This window comes from Ictalurus furcatus, chromosome 24 (assembly GCF_023375685.1).
Source record: "Ictalurus furcatus strain D&B chromosome 24, Billie_1.0, whole genome shotgun sequence".
NCBI classification, from domain to species: Eukaryota; Metazoa; Chordata; class Actinopteri; order Siluriformes; family Ictaluridae; genus Ictalurus; species Ictalurus furcatus.
Genome location: NC_071278.1, coordinates 7,090,012 through 7,116,635, shown reverse-complemented (window position 1 = coordinate 7,116,635; position 26,624 = coordinate 7,090,012). Strand labels below are relative to the sequence as shown.

Here is a 26,624-nt window from a genome sequence, read left to right as displayed (position 1 = left end):
TAGTATTATTACATACTCCACAATGTAGTGAGGTTCCGTAACAGAGGATACAGACTAACAGAAGCATGGAAACTAACCCTAAGCAAAGAAACAACAGATATAAAACAGAACGAGGGGAAAAGACACAGTAGTAAAAACAAAATATGCATCACCTTCATTTCATGTGTGGATGTTTTAATGAAGGTCTACAGATGAGGTATGGCCACATGGCTCTAGTCTCACCAGTCTTTGGTTGTTCTCATAACTCTTTTATTTATTTCGATTTTCAAAACCAAAAAGAAATGTAATTGTAGAAAGAGTGCCGTATAGTTTAAGAGGCATGTCAATGTCACAGCTCACTTCGTATTAGGACGATATCTGAACTGATCTTGGGATCAGTACATGGCAGTATTCTGATAAGCACTGGTCATAGCCGGGCAGTTGTTCTCACCCCGACATCCTGTGATCTTTCTGGCAAACTTTCTATCGAAGGTGACTGAGTCATCTAGGGAACAAACTTTCCCAACCAGGTCTTTCCCCAAATCAATTAGTAGTTGTTCACAGTTGAATAGCCACCTCATGACATTAGAATATAATGAATTCCATTACATGAGAGTAGATGTTAACTTCATGCTGATTTGAATAACGTCATTTTTATTATTCATTATTTTGGAAGTATGTTCTCATGTAGCATCAGTTTTGGGTTTGTAATACATTACGGAACGATGAGAAAGTTTCAGTGGACACAGTGCATTTATGAGTTCCTTTTAGCATTTCATTATAACGCCTGTATGATTTTCCGTGAAGATTTTTCCACTTAATAACGACGGAGAACCATTCGTGTACGAGTGCCAAAAACACTCTGAACAAAAGTTCATTATTATTTAAAATAAATAAATAAAATAATTCATTTAAAAATAATGCTGCCTTATGGAATAGCACATCTTCTATTTGTATCAGTAGAACACAGTATCTGTTCAGTGTATTCATATTCAGTTACATCCCCGAGCAGTAAAAATAACAGCACTGTCAGCATGGTGCGTGTGTGTGAGAGATTTCTACATCAATCTAGCTCATAATTAACTGAACTGTGCAGTTTTTTTTTTATTTTTTATTTTTACTTATGCATTTATTATAAGATCATTAGTGAGGTTGAGATCAGGCACTGATGTCGGGATGTCGAGGAGACTCCAGGTCCAGTTCATCCCAGAGGTGTTCAGTGGGGTTGAGGTCAGGGCTCTGTGCAGGACACTCGAGTTCTTCCACTCCAACGATTTACTTAACGCACCATGGAGTCTTCATGGAGCTGGTTTGTGTACAGGAGCACTGTTATCATCATGCTGGAACAGATTTAGGTTCCTCTTAGTTCCACTGAAGGGAAACTGTAATGCTACAGCATACAGAAACATTCTATACAACTGTGGGATTAAAACTTTGCAGCAACATTTTGGGGAAGAACCACATCTGGGAGTGATGGTCAGGTGTCCACAAACTTTTGGCCATGTAGTGTGATATATGCATATAGAACTTCACGGCATCACGCTGCTAGCTAGTGATAAATAAACGTGACAAAGCGAGCTACTTTAATAAGCTCGTTACTTTAGTAGGTAGTGGCGGGGGCGGGGGGGGAGAAGGGACACACCATTTTATTTCTGTACTGATAACGAGGCCCATTTCTGTGATCAGGAGCAGAAACAAGACTGCTGTAGTCTATATACAGCGTAGTATTTTGGGGCTTTATATAGATACAATGCGAGACAGATCCCAATAAAAGTCTGATCCACGGTCGTTTCAAAATATCAGTGAAGTCATTCATTTCAGTTTTACAGTATGGTGTTTTAGACTGTAATATGGTCTGAACAGAGCTGACAGGTCTGCCCCCCCTACACTGCTGGAAGATCGGCAGGCGTAGAGACTCGAGACTCATGGTGAGATGGGAGAGAGACGCCTGCAGGTGGACGGCCTCGGTGAAACCCGATCTATAATACACACAGGCTTCTGATCGCTCACGTCTGGGCCTCCCCACACAGGAAAAGAGCCCCACTCCCCAGTCTCCTGCTGCATATATTTCAGGAGTTTTCAAAAATCACCCTCACTGACCTGTAGCAATATGAAGGAAGAAAAGACAGCAAAGGAAACTGCCAGAAAGGCCCTTCGAGGAACACCGGGTTTAATTAAAAATAACGCTTCTCAGAAATTCACTCGGTCAACGTTTCACGACTCAACATGTTTAATGACTCGGTGTAGCGGGCCTGATCACGAATACTGGCACATAACTAAAACAGCAGTTCAAAAATCAGGATGTAAAACAAGCTCGACTCCTGAAGCTCTTTGTTTTGGCACGACTAACAATCGAACATATATTTTTTTCTTCACGAGTCGTCTCCTTGTCCAAGGATTAGCGGTCGAGTCGTTGAGATTCAGCGTGTGAGAGCTGCTCAGCCCCAGTGTGGGAGAAGGACTTCCAGACCACTCACAGTGTCAGGTTGTAGAAATCAGACACCTTTCTGCTTAACGCAGTGAAGCAATCTCAAAAGCTCTCTGAAACAGGCTTCATATTTTCTTCTTTCTTTTGTTTTTAATTAAAAAAATGTGACAGACATGGCAAAAAAAAAAAAAAGGATTATGCTGAACACATTTTCTGGGAGTAACAAGATGTACTAAATGAAGATTAAAAATCACATTCACTCTTAATCCAGTTTGAGTCACTAAAGCTAGAGACAAAACTTGATGACTAGGTGAAGAGACGGACTGTGCCATCAGCCCCCGAGGAGAACACCCAGGGCTGGGTAGGATGGAAAGCCACGTCAAGCACCCCTAAGTCGTGTGTGATGGTATGACCTTTCAGAACTTTCACTGGGACAATGAGGGGATTCTGCAACAGGTCACTGTGAGAGGAAAGACAAGCACACGGACAACAGATGAGCACGAGGCTGGTGCAAAAAAGAAAGAAAGAACGAAAAAAAAGTGGTGTAAAATGGTTACGAAGCTTATAGTTACAATAAAACCTACATTACTGGAAATATAGATTAAAAGTATAACCATGATGGCAAAAATGGAAAAATAATAACATTACACACATCCTCTGACTGGCTATAAACACATCTATTAAATCCAGCAGATGCCTTCGACCATACACGGACCATTTCTCCTGCTCAAAGAGCATTCCTAACCATACTGGCTGCATGAGCCACTGGATCCCAATGTGTGAACAGATAGAGTAAGGACTAGGATGTTAGAGGATGAACTACAAAAAGAGCGAGAGAAGTAAAAGAAAGCGTGAAACAGAAAGAGAGAGAGAGCGAGAGAGAGAGAGAGAGAGAGAGAGAGAGAGAGAGAGAGAGAGAGAGAGAAGTTTAATCATATTCATAAAGAAGGTGAAGGGAAGAGACACTCACTTGTACACCATCCCGTGACACACAACAACGCTGCCGTCATCTGACCCGGAGGCAAACAAAGGGTAGTGCTTGTGGTAGGCCACGCTCCTCAGAGCCTTCTTATGGTGCCTGTTTACAGACAGAAACATTATGATAGAAGGTACATGTCAGGAAGGTCAGCCATTAGCAAAGCGTTCCCCTTAGAGCCCCCTTTACAGACACTCCAATCATGAAAGCACGCAGTGGCGGCGTCTCACCGGAGCATTTTATATGGCTTTGTAGACAGATCCAGGTCGAACCAGGCCAGCCGACAGTCGTAGCTGCCACAGATCACATTATCACCTGGAAAAGAAAAATAAATAAAAACAATAATTATCAGTCAGTGGGTGTAGTGCTGAACAGTTCCACACTGGGGTTCTTCATTTCAAATCCCACAGCGTACAACACAACACATCAAAGATTAGCGTTAAACGTCCATCACAGTCCGGACGAGGAAAGCAAGGCGGACAAGACGTAGAAGAAAACCAGGTGAACATGCTAATTAGACAGACACAAGATATCTTCTTATATCGGTCTTACACACAAATACTGCGGATACCTTCATTTAAAACTCTATCAACTCGAGAGTAAACAGAAGCTACTTGACGCGCTAGCCTAGACACGGAACACCGCCGACTGAAACTGTACCTCTGTGACATTGGAACTGCATGAAAAACACACGTCTGTCGTTCATTTGTGCTGATTTGATTTAGGAGAGAAATATATTCGAGTGCAAGTCTATGGCAGAGAGTGAAGCGGCAGTAAATTGAAACCAATTCAACTCAAAACCAACAAACTAAATTAGTGCCGTATGTTTGTGCTGATTAGTGATGGTCTGCCTGCAGGGCCGGACTCAGGTGGGTGCTGGACTGGGCCTACTCAAACACCCATTCGCTGGCTGATTTGATTTGTGTCATTGCTTCAATTCTTTAATAAAGACTAACGCTGCATCTCAAGCGTGCCATCGAAATGAACCTTGGTGCTGGGAGCACCACGCTCGACCGGTTCGCTACTAGCTGCACTACAGGAGCACTGTCCCACTGTCCTCTTGGATAACTGTGCAGAAATTAAATGTAAAATATAACTGAAACAAAAACATACAGCAGGCAGATTGCAGTCCGGCATTACGATACAAAAATGATATTTCATTGGGAAGCCCCGTCACTCTTAGCCATAAACACTGTCATACAGTATAACCAGCACAATTTTTTTTTTTTTTTTTAACAAATATTCCAAAAACATGAACTTCACAGAGGTACTCCTGAGAGAGCCCAAAGCCAGCCGGGTACACTCACCTCCTGGGTGCACGGCCATGCTGGAGATCCACTTGCAGTTGGCCATGAGCTTCTTGGTGAGCTCCTGTTTGATGAGGTTGTAGATGCGCACGTAGCGCTGTGTGGCCACGAAGAAGTACGGCCGGATGGGATGGAAAGAGACGCACTGTACCATGCCCTTGTTCTTACGGAAGGGGTTCTGCGTGCGCCTTTTGCTCACCTGGTGGATCAGCACCTGCAGACTGCTGCCATCATCAGGCATAACACAGGCCAGGTAGTCACCTTTACCATGCCAACTCACCTGTCTCACAGCCTGAGGAGCGACAGACAGACAGACAGGCAGACAGGAAGAGAGAGGACGGCTGTTATGACCATAAGGTCAACGGACAAAGTCGTTCTGCGGTAACCTCAACAATGTTAATCCAATTATAACCTCAAAGATGCTCCGAGACTAAATTTACGGCTATTAATACTGGCTTTACCAGCCTGCCAGCTGGTGAGCCGGCTTTTCTTTTTCCACTATTTTAATTGGACACTGGAGGCGTCTTATATTTCCTTCCAGTTCAGGAAAAAGACGACCACAACCTTGTGGCTTTTGCCAATAGTTAAAAGCCTCCTGGCTACAGCTCATGTGAGGGACAGAACGCACCACAGAGAGATGGGGATGGGGAGGGGGAGCGGGGGGGAGAAAGACATCAAAATTTGATCATTTCATCTGACTCTGTTCTGCTGCACTGGTCAGCCTGTAATACATACATCCGACACAGTGATCAGACTCATACTGCTAGAAATAAAGGAACAGACACGGTGCATGTTAACATTCCAAAGAGGTGCATTCGTGCGCGTTTTTACGGTACCTTGGGGTGTGTGAGAATGAGCCGTTCGCCCTGATCGTGACCTTTGCCCTCGGCGACTTCCCACTGCACCGCCTGCTCCTTGGCCTCCTCGGACTCCTCGTAGGAGGAAATGAGATGATCAGTAGCGCTGCAGATCAGCCGATCTCCAAGCCCAGGGTTTATCAGCACTACAGTCTCACCACTACACACACACACACACACACACACACACACACACACACACACACACACACACACACACACACTCATGACGCTCAACTGCACTTAATGATCGTTTCACCCGCTTATTGATTCTTGTGCAGGTTAAAAATCATCTGTTTCATTGTCTCTGTCTTGGTATGAAATGATTTATTATTATTATTATTATTATTATTTTTAGGTGTATTGCGTATTTGTGTGCAAACAGTACATGGTCAAAGGCCAATATGTAGTTTGTGGAGACTAATAAAATGTGTGTGCATATATCATATCTATATGTACATAAATATACACAAACATTCGTAGGAGAATTAAACCGTTTTACTAAAATGTTTTGGGAACGAATACAATGTAAAAATAAGAGAGTGATTCTTCCTATAATTTGTGTGCAATGTTTATCTGACGTGTTAAATCCCCAAATGCCCTCTATGGCTTAATTTTGAAGAAAAAGAAGAGGAGGTGGAGGACCTTTTGGAGGATTTAACGCATCAGATGAACACGGCACACATTTCTGACTGTATAACGTACTGGAGCGCAGGGTTTAGCGTCAGTGTTTTATCATTTTTCTCCACACTGATATTACTTTCTTCAGCCAGTTTTGTACTGTATGATACTCGGCCTGATTTTGTTGTCGGATAATCGTTGGTCGTGAGCTGAGATCTGTGACCTTAGAACGTATAACGTGACGCTCACCGGCAGATGATTTAATGTAGCTGTGACCAAAGACAAACTTCTGGAAGCTTAAAATCGTAGTGTGCGAATGTTGCTAAAACACTCGTCTAAAAACCCACCAACAGGACGACGGTATGAGATCACACAAAACGCAGCTAATAACACGGCAGTGACGACGCGAAACGCAAACGAAAGACACCGGACTGAAGAGCAGCATGTCGGACTGCAGCAGACAGAACGTCTCAATGACGTCTCATCATGACGGGACAAAAAGGGACACGACATGGAAAGGAATAAAGGAAGGATTACAGCCAGCATTACAGCTGCACACCCAGAGACCCGGAAAGTTCCGCACTCACAAAGAGGGGTCACATGGGGTGGAAGTGGAGTGCATTCGGACCCAGTCAGACCCAGCCTGACTGCGGCTGAACGCAAAAGAGGAAGGGGAAACGAACTTACTAACTGACGGCGACCAGACACGCAGCAGGGTTGGGACTCCACGCCACGCTCTTTACAGCCCCGCTCACCTCCACCGTGTTCAGGCAGCGCGCTGTACTCACTTCCCAGAAGCGCACCGTGCAGTCATCTGAGCCTGGGTCCAAAAGTCAAGAACAAGCAGCAGCTCATCAGAGCACAGATAAACAACCTCAAATCATTTCAGACTATACAGATGTGCATGCAAAGCATGTGTGTGTGCGTGTACTAACTCAAGCTTGTGTGTGATGGGCCATCTCCTAACGTTGTTCTTGAACATGATATGGTTCATCCACCATGTGCGAAAGTGTGCGTTATTCATTGAAGATTTCTGACGGTGTGTTGCAAAAAAAAAACGCCCCAGCCAACCGGGCTAAGTGTTAAAGACCAGCTTGACTTTGTTACTGGATGCACAACTTTGCTGGACTTTGTTACGGGACCGCCACTGGGACAACAGCCACCTTACACGCACGCTGCTAAATGCGTCTCGCTGCGAAACGTTTATACCTGCACGCTTCATAAATGCAGGAAAAACAAGTCAAGCGGTCCTGGATGGAGGGTGGAGTGTAATAACTCTCTAAAACCATAATCGCTTTTTAAGTAGTGAGCGCTCCGGTGACGGATATAGCAACGTAGGGACGGTCCCTGAGGCCGTGGCCCAGAGGTCCGTCTGGCACACATAGCTGTGGTCTCCTCCGTAACTCTCTCCGGCTCAAACACACACGCACGCGCGCGCGCGCGCACACACACACACACACACACACACGCACAGCACAGACACTCGCTTGCATGTGCGTGTGTCTGACTGCGTGCTTGCATGGCTTCCCCGTATATCATTTTTTAGATGAATTGTAAATGGAAATCGTCAATCTGACATCGGACTTGTGTCTACACTCCATTTGATTCATTTTTACTCTTGTACTGTAGGAATGAGAAGCAACAATAACGTATCTGCTTTTACCAACAATGCAAAGCTGTAAGAAAAGGAAAATACTGAGGAAAAAAGCAAAAACAACAACAACTTGAGATATTTATATCATTTGACATTAGGATATATATATATATATATATATATATATATATATATATATATATATATATATATATATATATATATATATATATATAGATATATATAGATATATATATATAAAAGAATACCCCACCAATATTTCATCAAATATTGAATGGCGTCCCGACTCGACTGGATTCGACCCCAGCCGGTGCAGCGTGTTTAGGGAGCACTTCCTGTATGTGGCTCAGAACTGCCTGCTCTGACCCCTCAAATCTCCTGTCTCCACCCCACTAATTTGTAGTTGTGTTCATTTTTTTTCTCTCTCTCTACTTTCAGCTTTATAGATGCTCCTATATTCAGCTGCGCAGAAGAACAAACGGCACGAATGCACTTCCGAAAAAAAAAAGTGAACAACCGACTCGTACATACAGTAGCAGGACGGTCAGATTTAGCGCGAAACAGAAGCTGGTATCCGGTACGGTAAGAGCGTCTGCAGCGAGCTCCTTAACAGCATTCAGGAGACACGTTACAGAGCTCCCGGCCTTCCCGATCAGGCAGCGTTTGAGATCCTGCTTCTCGTTCTTCCATGGCCGTAGTGTTTACGTGTTATGCTGGAAGGCGTAACGGCGCTCTCGCTCTGCCTGCGCTTAAACATGTTTGTTGTGCGACAAATTTAAGTTAAGAACCAAAATGCTATAAAACTTAAGCAGGAGAACTTGGTTGAGGTGGTGGTTCTTGCGTTTTGTTAAGAAGGCCAGAAAAAAAATATTCTTTGATTTATAACATGAGGAAAGTACTGCTGAAGTTCCCTGAAACAGCCTTCTTTACGGTTATGTTAAAACAAATTTGTCTGGGATTTTTTTTTATTGCCGCTAGCGGAGCGCCTTCTCGAGATTTTCCGATTTGCTTCTAGAACACGAGCGCAAGTGTAAGACATCATTCACGCCTGGAACAAAACGGTCACCATCATCCAACCCAGGGATACAGAAGACACCGCAATTTACACGCGCGCACACGAGTGAAAAACAAATCCCGGGTCTCGGGGTGGGGCGGAGGCTGCGCTACAGACTTGAGAAGGGTTGTAATGCCTGGGAGGTTGTCAACTGCCTTTTTTTTACTGTGGGAAAGGACATTTTATTACGGGTTTAATATATTTTACAGCAAGACAAAACAGCGGCCCTGACTCTAGTGGTTTGCATATGGCTTTATGGAGTCCTTTGTTATGGACGGCTTAGCAGATACTGCCACTAAATTGTTGCCAGCCTCTCTCGCTCTCGCTCTCTCTCTCTCTCCCCATCTACGGCTGTCCCTCCCAGCGCATTAACCATAAGTGTACTTGTTTTCATTATCTCAGACAATATAAAAAAGTACATTTAATTAAAACACAGGTGTGATGAGGCTCCACTAGATTGCCCAGACAAGACTGATAATAAACACAGGGTTATGGGGTAACCACCACTGTTTTGTTTCTAATTGATAGACTATTAGTTACCTAGGCTGCTGCATTCAAATCATCTGAAGAAACGTGACCACATTTTCATACTGAAAGGGATATCATTTGGGTTTTGTGGCTTTGGCTGCACCACTCCCTTCACTACAGCGTAGAGGAACTGACTTGGTCTCGGCGTTATTAAAACTATTCTTTTTCTACTACAGCTCTTTCATATATTTCATACCAAAGCTAATGGCAATCAGATGCTTAAAAATACTACCAAGAATATATTCAATTATAGCATGCGTTATATCTCTCTCTCTCTCTCTCTCTCTCTCTCTCTCTCTCTCTCTCTCTCTATATATATATATATATATATATATATATATATATATATATATATATATATATATATATAATCACACACACACACACCCCCACCGGTCAAAAGTTTGTGGACACGTGACTGAAATGTTTCTCATGATGTTAAAAACCTTTTGATCTGAAGGCGTGTGATTAAACGTGTGAAATCGGTGTTGTGGACAAAAATATAACCGTGTCGACGTATTCGTTTCTTTCACTAGAAAACTAACATTTTATTTACAAATAAATCTTTTTCTAAACGGACGACTCGGAGTGAAATATTCCGAAAAGCAGGAGATAAGAGTTCGGCGTCGGTGTGAACTCCTTTAATGCTGTTTACAAATCACCTCGGGGAAATTCCTCAAGACATCGGGTGAGAAAACGCCAAGAAGAAACGAATAAAGGAGTCGATGCTTATACAGAACCCCCTCTGTAATCATTTAAATATGTTTTATAGCATTATCTGGGGTTGGATTTAGTTTATTTCAAATCCTAAAGCAGGATCTTAAAAAGAACCTTAAGTTAAAAGTGAATGGAAGCACGGAGCTTTTCCTGATAAATAGCACCCGTAACTAATTTGTTGTCTGTCATATTTTGAGGTCCCCTTGTGAATTCATGAAGATTCTAAATGGCAAGAACATGAGTGAAGTCTCTTTCCTGTTTGATTTCCCAGAGCAGCTAACAATGAAGGCCAAGCAGCCAAAATCTATAAAACTCCAGTGGAAAAGAGCCCTCTCTAGAGAAGGGGGGGGGGGTGGTGAGTTAGACATGACTAATTTATCTGGTTCGAGCGATTCCAGCAACATTGTGTCCATGCTCATCTTCACTCCAAGTCTGACGTCTGCGAACGCGACACCAGGCCCTCCATCATGAAGGGCCATCACCACCACCACCACCATGACATCATACTGTAGCGAGAGCTCTGGGGATGTTTTTACCAGCCGCTCAGCTACTGGTTGAAGTAACAGCAGACAAGGGCTGGAGCTGAGGCCGAGACGAGCCACAGTATCTTCCCAACGACATATCTGCAGGGTTTGCTTTCTTTTGCTATTTTAGCGTCTGTTATATTAGAGAACTGATTAGTACGGCAATGAGAAGACTGACCTGATACCAGCCACTGTCCACTGGGAGACACACTGATGCAACGAACAAGACTGGAGTGACCACGGTACACCTGTGGAGGAACCAGAAACAATTATTACCAGCTTTAAAATGACTCGGTATTCACAAGTGATTCATCTCACCTTATTTTTACACATTACATACCTTACTATGCACACACACACACGGTCAAAAGTTTAGACACACTCATTTTTCATTTATATTTATTTTCCCCACATTTTAGAATAATAATAAAGTCATCAAAACTCTGGAGTAACACAAATGGGAATTCTATTGTGATCAAAAATCCAAAATGAATGAAAATAATTTTATATTTTAGCATCTTCAAAGTAGAAGACTAGAATTTCCAGAAATGTATTCTTGGCGTTTTCTCCTGAGATGCTTTTTAAACAGTATTAAAGGAGCTCCCACCGACGCCAGACTCTTATCGGATGCTTTTCGGAATATTTCGCTATATTGGATATTTTCTAATGAAAGAAACGAATACGTCGGCACGATTATATTTTTCTCCACAGTGCCGATTTCACACGTTTTTAATCACACGCCTTCAGATCAAAAGGGTTTTTAACATCATGAGAAACGTTTCGGTCGAGCGTCCACAAACTTTTGACCGGCAGTGCACTAGATCGCGAGTTCAGCTCTGTTCATTATGGACAATAACAGGGAACACAGGAACCCAAAGGTATTCAAGAATATGCTATTAAATATGTTTAAAACCAGTTTAAACCATTAAGCGTGTGTCACTCATGAATGAAGTGTTCAGTCTTAAATAGATTTAAAAATCGGAATCAATAGTGAATAACACCGCCTTGGCCAAGCGCGATATAATCATAAATTCACTGAGATCATATGAGGACAAAGCAAAGCAGCTTTTCTCACTAATTCACTGCCATTGCCCAGATGTTTCGAGCTCCTCTATTTACAGTCCTGAAAAACGGCAGACTAAACTTTGGTTTACGGAGAGTTTTACAAGGACGACTGGCTGAAAAATGGCTGTTTTTGCCCATCTGATCTTTCCCTCCCCCTGAGAAACACCACCCAAAGAGACTAATGTGTTTTTTCCCCCCACACATTAAAGTATCTATGAAATTTGATGCCCCCGGCTCATTTCATAGTGTGTCCCGATTTTATTTTAAGATGTGTCTGTGACTCCAATCTTCATAACCAGGGGTAGAAGTTGAAGTGACTGTCCTTCTGCACCGAGCGCCTTGTGACTGCACGTCCTGGGTTGATGTTCACCTACCAGGGACTGGGTGGTAGGGAAGGGCTGCAGGTCTTTAGGTTTGGGCAGCTTGGGAATCAGGTCCTCTGGGTTCACGTTCACCTGTGATCGCGAGGTGAAGAGACAGTGGAGAAATACGACATAATTCTGTTAGATAACAGATTAATAATGATGCTCACTTCAGCACTGTGAATGCTACACGCCTTGAACATGATTTATCTTATCATCATCCACTATGTTTCTAACGTATTCGGCTTAAATGGAGCTAATTTAACCAGTTACTCTGAAAAGAGACCACACATTGCTGCGTGTCCTTAGATCATAATAACAGGGAGATAACCCACTCTCATCTTGCGCTGGCGGGGACACAGGTAGAGGTCGAGGCAGCGCTCGAAGCGCTCGTGGATGAAGCGTGAGAACGCAGGTACAACACGGAGACAGGGGAACTTTTGCGGAAGGAAGTTCAGCTTGCGGTCCTCTGGGTCCTGCTGTTCCCATGCCAATCTCTGGTGGGTTTCAAGCAATCATCAAACAACATTCAATCCAACAACAGACAAGGACTAACATTTCTTACTCGACTGCATTAATCCCCAGCTTTAGATGCAGCTCTCGGCGGGGATGCACCTGTATTAAGCACTTACACTTCGTATGCAAACCACAAGCAAATCCCTTATAGGCAAATTCTCAGAACCTCACTGTGATAGACAAGGACATGTGCCAGAAAAAAAAACACACAAACAAACACACAAACAAAAACAAAACAGACCTCTTCCTCTGTGAGCAGATATTCTGGAGGCGGGTTGTAGGACTCCTCATGACCTGGCAGTCTCATCTTTGGAGCAGGGACATGCATTTTGTGGCGCCCCAGGATGGCATTGGGGTCCTCTTGTGCCCACAGGTCGTAGTATTGAGGTGCGGTGTCTTTGGGCCTGCGTGGCTTAATCCAGCCCATCTTTATGGCATGAACCAGCTTGCTTACCTAATGGCAGCACAGGGAACAGCATGGTCTGATGGTCCTGCTCGGAAAACTCTAGTATTACTACAGTAACACTACGAGCTATTTGGAGCTTAGGTCTACAAAGTGGCACAAATCACCCATGACCAATTTACAGCAGGAAACCAAACTGATATAAATTACTGGAGAACTTTAAGCTTGACTGTCTAAACCCCTGCATTAAAAGAGACTGCGAACGCTTTTTTTTTCCTCCTAATACCTAAAAAGGTTGTCGGTCTAATTTCTTTCAGCTTCCAATTACTGCAGTTTTAGACCTCGTTCAAAAAAAAAAAAAAAAACTATGGGAATCATTACCTATAATGCTGTACAGATGCAAGCAGTTAGAAGTCCAACTGGTTGAAACATGACTCTTCCCATCTAACCCCAGCTGCATTACGTGCAGCATATACAAATAATGATTTACATCACAAGCTGGGAGATGAGGTAGAGAGGTTTGGAAGAAAGGACTGCGTCAGGGCACTTGCCTTCTCTTTCTCAACGAGAGAGGGAATGAAGCTGCGTTTGTCCTCAGGCCTGTTGGTCACCGGATGGATCATCACTTCGTGGGAGAAAAAGTCGATAGCAGGCTGAGAGAAATGAAAGCAAGATGGCAGATCAGACGTGTGTCATATATAACTGAGCCTCATGGTAATGCTACATTTAACAAAGGGTGGTGGAAAGGAAAAAAAAACAACCCTGAATACAGTGCAATGACTCGGCAGTCAGAGTACAAACTGTTTTTGTTATGTTCACTACTAAACACGCTTGGAGAATTAGGAACAGACATGAGTAAAGGACATAACTGAGAACAGCTGGGCTATCAACATCTGCAGACAACGTACACAGATTTAACTTGTCACACCATGTCCCAGATGACAGGTGGCTTTTTCCTCGACACTTAACTGTCTCTAAACAGTGTCTGAGGCTGCTTAAAAAAAATAATGTTTTTTTTTATTACCAGACTGATCACAGGAAGCTTTAAGTCTGGAGTGACTCACTGCTTGTTTACTTTATAATCCAAGTTAATGGACAATTAGCAGTAAAGCTAACAAAGATCGCAGTGACGGCATTTAGACATGTTTGCACGTTATTATATGTGGACTCCGCCCACTTGGGGACAGACTTGCCCTCCAAAATAAGACTGACGGTTGGCATGTTAATCTGCTGCGATCGGAGCCGTTAGCTAGCGGTGAGCGCAGAATGGCGCTTGGGTGGTACGAGGCCGTTTAAGTGAAGGTGGTGTGTGCTTCTCCTGCTGTGTTATCATAAAACAAATCACTGTTAAAAGAAAAAAAAAAAGACCAGACTGAGATGCTGAGATTGTGATACAAGTCTATAAAACGTGGGGTGGGGTTTGGGGTTACCTCATACTCGTTGAAGTTAACATCACCAAATTTGCCTTGCTGCAGGCGGTGCACCAGATCCACCTGCTCATCAGACAGACGGATATCAGTGCCAGTCATCTTGTCATGGACAGTGCGCCTGGAAAAGAAACAGAAAAACAGAAGTCATGTGTCGATAGCAATATCAAGTGTAAGCTTTGTTCTTTTCACGTGATATGAAAAAAATATCATACTGCGATACTTGGAGACATCATCTTAATCACATTATACATCGTAATACAATCCTTTTGCTCAAGTTTTGCTAGCAAAGTATTTCAAGAGGAAAAATAGGGGAAAATTAAACAATTGGTACACAAATGGTTTCCTTTTTATAGCGAGCAAATGAGCGCTAAAAGCACTGGAACCTGACCATACTTAGAATTCTTAGAATATCATGAGACTGGGTTTTATCATAACATCAGTATCATCTCTCATGTGGTCCAGCCCCACTCACCAGTAATCAGGATTCTCCATCTTGTCCAGGAATTCGTCGAGCTCGTCCTTGCTCCTGATTGGTTTGAAGATTTTTTTGCCGTCCAGGTCATAGCCGATGTGAGGATAATCTTTGTACCATTCCATTGGAATGTTGCCCACCGTGTTACGGATGTCCTGAGAGCAGAAAGCCAGAGAGTGGAGGAGGAGGGAGGGAGGGAGGGAGGGAGAGAGAGTCAGCTTAGTCTTACAGCTCAACATCCATTATTTCAATCCAGTATAAAATCAAGGTTAATACACTCTGTCTTTTTCCCTTCCTCCTATTCAGAGTTACAGATGAGGCCCTAGTCATTTTCTCTGGCCTCTCTGTCTGAGGGAAGAAATTTCTTCTGAAACTGCTCAGACTCTTTACCTTTCATCATTAATACCCACGCCTGGACACAGCCCGGGGTCAAGACCCCCCCCACAGGGGCACAGGTGGTAAAAACTAGTGTGATGACATACAAACCCCTCCGCTTCACAAGCGCCTCATTCCACTCAGTCACTTACAGTATACTACAACACTACGTACTATCCAGGCAATAATAAGACAATAAACCAAACAGTCTGAGAGGAGAGTATAAACACACACACACACACACACACACACACACACACACACACACTTTACACTAGACAGCTGAAACTTTTCAGAGGTTTTTAAGTGAGGCCTGCATCTGTGAGTGATTTCAATAAAAACACCCCTACCATATCCAATTAGAAATGAGCGGGCAGCCATGTCACGCTTTCTCTCCAACAGCCTCCAACAGCTGCACGACCCCTAATTCTTCTAAGTTGTGGCATTAACCTCTGGCCTGATTGTGTAACTGCAACTGCACAGTGAAATGTTCGCTGTGATTGTGGCCTAAATTGCATCTGTTGGTGAAAAGTAAAGAGAAGACACCACCACATGCTTGGTATCTTCCCTGATGATGCTTTTATTGAAGACATGTTTGATTCCAGTCGCTTGTTCTGAAGGTTATTCATAACTTTCTGGACCTGAAATATCAGTCTTTGGGCTCCGTGACCTGCTTCAGGATGAAACGGTTCATTTCCACACACTTAATATTTTTCCAAATGTACCCGATTAAAAAGCCCAGAGTGGGAGACATCAGGTAGTGTATCCTCCAGAATAAATTGTGATCAAGCTTTTATTCTATTCTTCTAAGGATTTTCCTGAAGAACATTTACATGTTATATGTTTATTCTACCCTGTTAGAAAGCACAGGTTTAAAGGTCCAAAAAAAAAAAAAAAAGGTCTCACACATATTTAAACCGACGTTTAAACAGTGTGCTTAGTGTACTTTTGCCTAACAACATGATTTCATGATTGAAAGTTGCAGACTGTGATGATTTAAAAAAAAAAAAAAAATTCATAAGCAAGTTTCATAAAGGAAAAGCATTATATGCTAACAGGGTGGGAAAAAAATACTAGGGACAAACATAAAAAGAACGTGAGATAAATTAGAATAAAAGTAATATTAATGAAAAATGAAAATTGAAACAATTCCACACAAGTGTCAGCTTTACCATGAAAAAGTAAAGCTGTAAGCATAGGAACAAAACCACTTTTAAAATGTTCACTTGTGTCTTTCACTCATATTTCACGGTGTTTAACGCCGCTTGAGGAATAATGAGAAGATTGCATTGTTTATACATCAGATATACAGAGTTGTGGTTCAGACACGTCACATCTATAAAGTAAAAATCTCACATTCATAACATCAGTTGATGTTTTCTCAAAAGCAAGAAATATTTCCAAAATCAAAAAGTGAGGTGGAGTGAAAACCTGAAGTGAGGATCAAACCCGGGTGCACTGAAGTTTTGCATCAGCTACATCACCGCTGCGCTAATCTACCACATGCTCTGGGAATTCCTCCTGACCGCCAGAGACGGTGCTACAGTAGAGGATGACCGCAGCGCCTGCCAGATAGGTCGAGAAAATAAATACCAATGAAGACACGTAGTGATGTGAGCTGAGCGGAGGTGATATAAGCCACTGCAGCGCAGCACTCCACCTCTTTCGCTTTCTCGCCTTCGGATTAGGTCGAAGTTTTTTCATCACATCATTGAGCGCATCTTTCTCGAAGCAGCAAAAATTGGTCCTCCCAAGCTGTGATGATACGTTTAGCACTGTGCTTTTGACTGGTAAGTTACTCGTAAGTACACTTTTCCCTTAGCATCGCGGCTACGCGCTGACAAGCTACTAGCCGCTTGCCGTGGCACACGAGTTATTTTCCCTCGGGATTTTCTCTGCATGGTGTGCCGCTTACCTCACGGTTCTATCCGGAGGCATATTACCCACTTTGGCAAGTTAGCGAGTTGTGTTAACCTGCTGTCTCGCATTATATAAACGGTGTTGTACTTGTGCCTGCCCGTCCTAACCGTGGGTGTTGTTGACGTTTATTCGAAGCTTGTGCGCTCTACTCTCCATTCCTCGTGGTTCATCAGGGGGTAGGAGTATTTCATTGGATTATTTTTTACTGCCTCTCCTTGTGGTTGTATCCGGAGGCTCTCCACTTTTGCGGCTATGGCTTTCAGCTTAATTTCCACTGCCTATCCTTTGAATTGTAAGCTCTGCCCTAACGAGCTTCCTCCTGACGATGGGCATGATCTATGCCCATCATGCCTGGGTGTTCAGCATCTGAAGGAAGCACTTACGGACCCAAGTCCGCATTGTAGCTTGCTCCCGATGTCTGAGAGACAGCTGCGTTTGGCTGGACTGGACCACAACTGAAACGTTAAGATTTTGGAAGCAAGTTTGGGTTTGAGGCAGAGAGCTCAGAAACACTGTGCCTTAGCAGCTACTGGCCTTCCCTCAGCTAAAAGAAAATCTAATTCTAAGTGAAATCATTTGGCAGGACACCTGTTATCAAAGAAGGTGGCTGGCCTTTCTTCAGACATGAACATCTCGCAGGCCCTCCAGCCAACAGACTCAGTTCCTGCTTCTACTATGGCTCCCATTGGGGACACTTGCTCACAATCTTCTAACGAGGAGGCTATTGTCTCACCTTTTCCTCTCCATAGCCCCCACAATGACGCTATGTCTACATGTGCTTCTGACACACATTTTCAGGACCATCTCCTCACTGATGTCGCTGGGCTTCAGGACAAGCCAGCGGGGTCTGCGTTAGCCGGTGGCTCTGGTGATGGCTCTCTCCACTCTTCAGTGATGGCCCCAACTCAAATGGACAACACATTGGAGGTGTTTCGGATGGCAGTGGCCCGTCTTGGCCTGGATGAATGCCCTGCACACCCTGTTCAGTCCAGTGTGTTTTTTCGCAGGCCTTTGCCTAATGACTCATTTGCTGTGCCTGCGTGTAAGGATTTTATTATGGAATTCTTGAGTGCCAGGGATGGTCAAGAGGTGTTCCAAGACTGCTCGCACCTTAGCTTCCATGGCAGAAGCGGAGTCCATTGGGGTGCAGAATGTACCAGAGGTAGAACAGCCAGTTGCAGCACTGGTTGAGTCACCGAAGTGCCACAGAGACACTGCATGGAAACGGTCTATATCCTAGCACTCAATGTGGCCGCACAGATTCCCTTCTGAAGAAAGCATACGAGACAGTTGCCTACGTCACTCAGGCTGAAAACACCATCTGCCAATTGATTTTGGCTGCTTCTAATTCCTTGGAGTCTGTAGAAGTGACTCCTTCTGTTCCATGATTTCTGCAGACAGCCTTGCTGGCCATGGGGCATTGACATGAGAACTGGGCGGTCTCACTGAAACACTCTTGACCACTCGCAGGCAGGCTTGGCTTGCTCAAGCCAGGTTGTTCGAGGATTATAAAACGACTTTGAGAGAGCTTCCCATTGTTCCAGGATATCTTTTTGGTCCAGACATATCTAATGTGTTGGAGAGACACGTAAAGTTGTATGTGACCACTTAGCAGCGAACACAGGTGCAGCGTGCTCCGAATTTTAGGGCGCCAGCAGCACCTGCTCATTGTCGTTATGTGCTTGTGCAGCCACACCTCCATCACATGCCCTCTAACCGTCCCCGTGCCAGCAGTGATTTCCTGGGTCTGATGAGGTACAGGTGAGTCACCCCCATGGTAACCTTAAACCCTGCTGTGCCCCAGGGGGCCCACGTCAGCGTCCCCACACAACTTCGAAAAGCCGAAGTCTCAAGGCCTGAGGCGGTTGGGCCGGTGGTCTCAACACGTCATCCGAGTTATTGGGAAAGCACAGTGTCAGACACCTGTGTTTTGGTGACGCTGTGCAATGGCAATACTCTGCAGTTCCGACGCTGGCCCCCAATGTTTTCGGGACGCATCCTGACTGTTGTGGTAGACCAAGTTTTTTCAGTAGCTCTCTCTCAAGAAATTCATTCCTTGTTAGAGGGAAACAGAAGTGGTTCACGCCCTGGTTCAGAGGGTTCTACTCCACATATTTTCTGGGTCCAAAGCGGGATGGAGGTTTTTGTCCAATCTTAGATTTGAGGAGACTCAACAAGTAAGTAAAGAGGCTCCCCTTCCACTTATTGTGCTCGATTGACGTTCTTCAGTCGGTGACCGAGGGAGATTGGTTCACGAGTGTCGACCTGACGGACGCATACTTTCATATTCCTAATGCTGTGCATCAAAGGAAGTTCCTACGCTTTGGCTTCACCAACCAGACTTACCAGTTCAGGGTCCTACCTTTTGGTCTTTCTCTAGACCCTCGAGTGTTTACGAAGTGTATGAAGACTGCCCGGTCACCCCTGTGGTCACGGATTCTGCCATATCTAATTGATTGGTTGCTTTGCTCTCAGACGAGGGACCAGGCTGTGCACGATACCCAGTTGCTATTAGACCACGTTGCCAGTTGGGTCACTTGGCGAACAGGGCAAAGAGCACGCTGTCTCCTAGGCACTCAATCACATTCATCGGGGTGACGATTGATTCATCCACAATGCGAGCCTCTCTGTCTCTGATGACAAATATCCTAAATATTCTTGCCCAGTTTTGTCTGGGGGCGTCTCTCCAGTATGGGATGTTATTGAGACTGATCGGAATGCTGACATCAGCCACCTCTTTAATTCCTCTGAGACTGCTTCACCTACGGCCCCTGCAGGTGTGAAGCGTCAGCCTTCAGCTGGACCCATTCCATCATCTGTGGATCGTAGTTGTTGACTCGCAGTTGATCGAAGGTGTCTTGAAGCAATGTACGGGGTGAGAAGAACAGAAATATATTGCATAGATAGTCTATGCAAAAGCTTTAGAAGCAAAAGGCTCAATTTTAAAATCAACACGGAACTTGACCTTTTAAAAAGAACCAAACCCAGTTCAAAGTGGAACAGAAAGGGAACCAGCCGAAAGCGACCTCAGTCCTTTTGGTGTTCACAATATAGTGGACTCAAAAGAGAACCCGGTTCTTTTTTTGGTCCTCTTCAGCAATGAAGTGTTCTCAGACCCTTTCTTGTTCACACCACTTCATAAGAACTCAGATCCCAGCTTGCACCCAAAATTTCATCCAAGTCATCATAGAAGGGACAGGAATCCTTAATTTCAGTGGACTCACTACTAAAAAAGCCTCACAGGAAAAGCTTCTTTAAAAATATGCGAATTCAGAACATCAGAAGGGCAGAAAGAGGACTTCATACTAGAAACAACAGCAAAAGGCTGTGAAGGAAACACTGGTTGAAAAAGCAAAAGACAGCTCCGACACAGAGGCGATTCTAGAGGAGAAGAATAACGAGGTGGTATGTCAAACCGAATACCCTCAATTTTATGAGTCCATCCATCTTCTATACCGCTTATCCTTTTCAGGGTCACGGGGGAACCTGGAGCCTATCCCAGGGAGCATCGGGCACAAGGCGGGGTACACCCTGGACAGGGTGCCAATCCATCGCAGGGCACAATCACATACACATTCACACACCCATTCATACACTACACACACTTTAGACATGCCAATCAGCCTACCATGAATGTCTTTGGACTGGGGGAGGAAACCGGAGTCAATTTTATGAGTAAAATGAGTTAAAACTGATCACAAAGGTCAGTAGAAATCTCTAATGGAACACTAGGAGAGGGATTTAGAAAGGCATTAATTGTACTAAAAAGGACCTTTGGCCTTTCTGCATTTTGTATAATTAAATCAGACATATATTTCGACTGTGCCTCCTTAACAGCGCTCTGATACCACATAAGACACTCCTTGAAGATTTCGTATGATCTCTGAAGTTCGTCTTTCTTCAATCTCCACTCAGTGCACCTACACTCCTGCCTGAGAGCGCGAGTGGAGCTATTTAACCAGGGCTGAACTTTCATCACATTGGAAACTTCAAGGGTGGCAATTGAGTCCAGGGTAGCAGTGCAGGTACTGATTAACCAATTCATTAGGACACACACGGGAGGAGATGGCTTTCACAAAATTAAGGGTTTGGGTAGATAAATACACAACCATTGAATGACCTGGTAGCAGAGGAATTAAAACATCTAGAAAAACGTGAAGAATGATCAGATTTGGGGAGAGTACAAGCCAGCACAGAGTCAAAAACCACTGGACAATGATCAGAAACAGCACAGTCACAAATTTCAAGATTAGTCACTGAAAAACCTTTGAGCGGAAACGCTTAGTCCAGGCTAAATGATAACAACATATGCAAACTGATTCGTTGATCCTAAGCGTGTCTCTGAGGCATGTTGTTCGCCAGTGTGAGTGCAGATGTCACATCCATAACACTGGAGTTGCCCGTTTATTAAAGATAAACATTATAGCATTTTAATAACTCTAAATTCTACAAACTAGAAAGTACCATCAGTAAGTTTCAGTGAATGATGGTAATCGTGACTAAAACATGTGATAAACTGATACTCAAATACAAGTCATCATCACGTCATCAGCAGTGATCACAACACTAATTCAAAATGATTCTAAATGTCTCCGAATGAGCCGACACAGACGTTTCCAACTCCAGCGACAGTCTGCAAGAACACAAAGCAGAGGGACACAGTGGTCCACCTCGACCCTGAAAACTCTCCAGCTCACCTGCTTTCAATTCACCAGGCAAACACAGCCATTATGAAGTGTCTAGTATGAGTAAAACTATTGTGGGGGAGAATTTGGTGGAGGCGGTCACTGGTTTGCACAGAGAAGTCACGTAGAGGATATTTCTCAATGCTGACACTCACACAGCTCTGGACCAAGGTTTCAAACCAACACGGTGCTCAAAGCAAAATAACCATGAACCATCTTATCAGAGAGCCATAAAAACAGCAGGTCATGCACATACACTGCATTCGACTAACGCTTATAACTCATAATATCTGTCCAGGACTAGAAAAAAAACAAGAAAACGCCTCCTCAACTAGGAATTCCTACTCTGGAACTCTGGATGGTCTCCTTGACCCCGAGCAAGTGACCTCAAATCAACATGACTGCTCACAGCATCTATCATAGTTAGCTGGCTAGCTTGTTACTAACTAAAGACGGAAGGCATCTATGTTTTTCCGCCCCACTTTGTAGCTCGAACGCACAGAAGTCCAAAATGACATAATTCCGAGCTCCGACTTCCCGCTTCCGAGGTACACAGGCAACCCAGATGAGGTAATGCCACAATGAAGCTTTTATGAAATGCCTGCTGTGAGGCCACACCCATGAAATATTATCTTTACAAGAGAGGATCAAACATAGAGAGCTCAGATTTAAGAAGATGCCTCATTGTTCATAAACTCCTCTGAGGCTGTAATGGTGAACATGACTCCCTGTATTTTCATGAGGTGCTGCATAAAGTGGTCTGAGGCAGTCCAGAGAGCTTAGCAAATGACCTCCAGAGGACCGTCTTACGTTTACCATTTCTCTCGTTCAGCTCATTATACACTGCTCTTTTTTTTTTTTTTAGTCCTAAAATTATAAATTTTTGGAGCGATTTGAGCAATAGTTCCTATTTTATTTGGTAAATGGCGCACTTATATAGCGCTTTTATCCAAAGCGCTTTACACTGTGTCTCATTCACCCATTCACACACACAAACTCACACACCAATGGTAGCAGAGCTGCCATGCAAGGTGCTAACTTGCCATCGGGAGCAACTTGGGGTTCAGTGTCTTGCCCAAGGACACTTCGGCATGTGGAGTCACGTGGGCCGGGAATCAAACCGCCAACCCTATGATTAGTGGACAACCTGCTCCACCACCTGATCCACAGCCTCCCGAATTTCCAGAACGACACATTTTGTTCGTATTAAGAGAAAATATTTGCAGCGTAATTACTCACTCCTTCTTCTTCTTACTCATGAAAATCAGCAGCGCGCTGGTGTTTCAAAGTGTCTTTCTTTGGAAAAGTGGTCCAGATCTCGAACTTGTCTCTAACTGATGATCAAGTAGCAAGGCGCGCACACAGGACAGAGGCAAATCCATGCTGGACGATCTTCTGCATACAGATGCTAGGATCTCTGTGCACCGGCGGTTAGCGTGATGCAACACTGGCACATCAAGACACGCAGTAGCAAGCAAATGACAGGCTCATCCATCAAGACAGGTCGGGAGCCCACAAACATCCCCCCAATCACAACAAATGGAGCAGAAGTGCCGAACTGAGACTTCCCCTCTGGTTTGCTTTTTGTGGATCGCTAAGCTGCCCAGCACGCCCGTGGCTTTGGTCAAAAAGGGTAAAAATAAGTCGGTGCCGCTGTCATGAGCGCTGCAAGGTTTAGGAAAGGAAAATCAATGTGTCTGCTCCACACTGACAGGAGAACGGCTCACATTTTCCGCCTGTCCGCACCGCTGACCTCTCCAAATTCCTTGGCAGTTTGGATCTTAAGAGAATTATGACGCAGAATTTAGGGAGCCTGTTACTTAATTTTATATTATGAATGCAAAAATGAGTAAATAAATATTAGAATAATAAGAAGAAGACATGGAATGTTCATTGGCTCTCAGAAAAACCATGATGATGCTCTAGAAGGGTCCCTTCAGCTATATTTTGTGTTATGATAAAACTATCGAATAAAAAGACGGCAGAAGTTGAAAATTCCTCCAAATGCTACAAGACGCAGGACAGAGTAATGGGTTGCGAGTTGAGGTATGAATCTTGTGCAGTATATACCTAGAAGGATACATTGCCTTTGAAGAAATGAATTATTCCATATGTGGTAAGGGCTAAAGGGCAAGGCATCAGATTTAAGAAAAAATCCACACTCACTGTCTAGACAATAAACGCATGCACATTTTCCTCTAAACTCTTACGCTACAAAGTTTACTTTATGGCAGTGGAAAACAATCATAGATTACTCTGACTTAGATGAATGTCGCAATACTTTCTTAAGAAGAAGAAAAAAAAGAAAGTTTGTCAGGACCATCACTAATCTTATCCATTATTCCTTTTAGGGAGAAAAATCTTCTGGACAGACACTTTTATTTATTTATTTATTTTAAAATGCGCACTATAACCTGAGACTGTCTAGACAGGAGGAAAAACCCGACTGCCACAATGCAAATATATGCAACAATGTGATCAAATACAAATTTGTTCCAGAAATCAGATCCAAATCACAGTCAAGCACATCTTAAAAGATCAACCTGGACAAACCAAACTGCACGCATCAGCCAATCAGACGGAAAGATGTATTAAATGCACTAAGATCAGGGTAAAATACTGTGAAGAAAAACTTCCTGGCACAGCTATTTAACTGTAGAGATGCCAGCCCTAATACTGGTCTGAACATCATCTGGCTGGCAGGTTATTTGTTAGGAAACATCTCTCCAAATGAAAGATTTAGTCTGCCTTTGAAGTACAGGTTAGTATGCGTGAGAGGTAAGAAAGTCTCTGTCCTCCCTGTTGGCAAGTCTGCAAATCACAGCTAATAGTTTATCCTTAAACATCATTCAAAGACAAGTATAGTGCTCATATTATAAATGAAGATGGAACATCACAACAAGAACATTCGTAAATGTTCTTTCATTTGCTGATCTCCTGGGATTTTCACACATCGGTCTCTAGAGTTTACACAGAATGGGAGACACAGGAGAATGGCCGAGCTGACAGCATGCCTACGCTAGGTCAAATAAAACACTCTCACCAGGGGTGGATCATCTCAAAATACACAACATCCAAGCTTGAAGGGGATGGGCTACAATAGCAGAAGACCACATCAGGTTCCACTCCTTTTAGACAAGAACAAGAATCTGAGGCTATCATGGGCACAGACTCTCAGAGATTGGATGGTTACAGGAAACGTGTTGGCATCAACAGCATGAATCCATGAACGTAATCTGTTCAGGCTGGTGGTGGTGATGTAATGGTGTGGGGAAAGTTTTCCTGGTACACACTGGGGCCCTTAATAGCAATCAAGTACTGTTAGAATGGCACAGCTTATCTGAGTAGTGTTGCTGAGCATGCGCATCCCTTTATGGCCAAAATATACCATGTTATAACGGCTAAAACATATTCATGTGCTTCCAGCATGATAATGGGCCAAGTAACTGGACCTATATCTGGACAGAGGTTCAGTGGGGACATGTGGTTCAGTAAACAAGTAGTCATTAATGAGCAGAAGACTTTGTTCATGCTGAAATTATTTATTAGTCTGATCTGATCTGATTCTAATCTGATCTGGGTCAAGTTGTGGTGATAATATGAATCACATACCGGTCGGTCCTGACCTGCATCTGACTTAAAACTGTAACTCACTGATAAGGCGGCTGTGATTGATGGACTGAGGAGCGTTTTTCCCTCGTGACATCTTATCAAAGTAAACTGGCAGGGCAAATTAACACATCCAAAGGGAACTACAGGGAGCACATTAAGAGAAACAGAAGAATCAGATCCAGACCCTGATAATGCCTTAAACAGCTGACATGGGTGTCGTTACGGATGTGGCGTATCCACTGCAAGTTTTGCGGTCCGGGCCTCTGGTCCCTGTGTGAGCGCAGTGGTCTATTAGTGGAGTGTGTGTGATATTTCAGACATTTATGGACGTGTCTGCGTGCTCAGGAAGATCGCTGGACTTGTGGAATGGAGATGGGGAAAGGTGGCAATGTAGGAGGGTGTATGGTACCCACGCAGATATACAACTGTCTAATGCAGGGGAATGATGGACGGACTGACCACCAAAGAGTTAGACAAAAATGAGAAAGAACAGAAAGGGAGCTATGGACTACAATCCACCACCTGGGAAAAGACACCACACCCACTAACATGCAGGGTCACTGCTGAGCTGAGAATGCTCCAGTGGCGATATAATATCTGGTCAGTGGTAGTCCTCTGGTGGTCTCCTTCATTGTTCAACTAGAGGCGGGTTGACAAATTGTGCATAGTAACAGATGGGCTAAAGCCGGTAATTGTATACCTGCAAAGGGCAGCTGTACCCAATAAAATTGTCAGAAAGTGAAGGTACAACGTAAGTGTAACAAGAAGGCTTGTCAGATCATGTGCAATATCCCATCGTGCCATTGTGCCCCCTAACCATCTCCAACTGGTAATACTCTTGCCCATGGGGGGCGGGGAATTAGGGAGAAGGGGGGCAGGGGAAGAGGCATGGCCAGACATACGTAACACACTGTGTAAATTACACCATTACAGAGGAATTGCACTTAAATCATCCAATTTGATAGCCATTCCTGATATTTGGAATCAAGTCCTCCACAGTAATTATAAAGGAGTGTATAATATGTAAACAGTTTATTGTTTTGAAAAAAAAAACAAAAAAAAACAAACTGCAAGATTCCGCAGTTTCAAACTTAACATGGTGTGCTATAAAGAATCAGACGTTTTAAGTTGATGTGATGTATGAACTTAACTTGGCCCTGAAATTTTTTCCAGCAACA

The 26,624-nt window shown here is 43.8% G+C and overlaps 1 protein-coding gene across 1 annotated transcript in view; it reads right to left on the bottom strand.

The window, feature by feature from the left end:
* Positions 1 to 784: 784 nt before the first annotated feature.
* bop1 (BOP1 ribosomal biogenesis factor) overlaps positions 785 to 26,624 on the bottom strand; it is a 60,265-nt gene continuing 34,425 nt past the window's right edge. The window contains exons 4-16 of the mRNA XM_053612303.1: positions 14,855 to 15,009; positions 14,383 to 14,500; positions 13,504 to 13,605; positions 12,791 to 13,003; positions 12,369 to 12,530; positions 12,046 to 12,126; positions 10,785 to 10,854; positions 6,856 to 6,988; positions 5,527 to 5,707; positions 4,691 to 4,982; positions 3,614 to 3,698; positions 3,378 to 3,485; positions 785 to 2,867 (exon numbers count right to left, since the gene is read on the bottom strand). Coding sequence (XP_053468278.1) covers positions 2,714 to 2,867; positions 3,378 to 3,485; positions 3,614 to 3,698; positions 4,691 to 4,982; positions 5,527 to 5,707; positions 6,856 to 6,988; positions 10,785 to 10,854; positions 12,046 to 12,126; positions 12,369 to 12,530; positions 12,791 to 13,003; positions 13,504 to 13,605; positions 14,383 to 14,500; positions 14,855 to 15,009 — 1,854 coding nt within the window. The 3' untranslated portion in view covers positions 785 to 2,713. The remainder of the gene's footprint in view (positions 2,868 to 3,377; positions 3,486 to 3,613; positions 3,699 to 4,690; positions 4,983 to 5,526; positions 5,708 to 6,855; positions 6,989 to 10,784; positions 10,855 to 12,045; positions 12,127 to 12,368; positions 12,531 to 12,790; positions 13,004 to 13,503; positions 13,606 to 14,382; positions 14,501 to 14,854; positions 15,010 to 26,624) is intronic.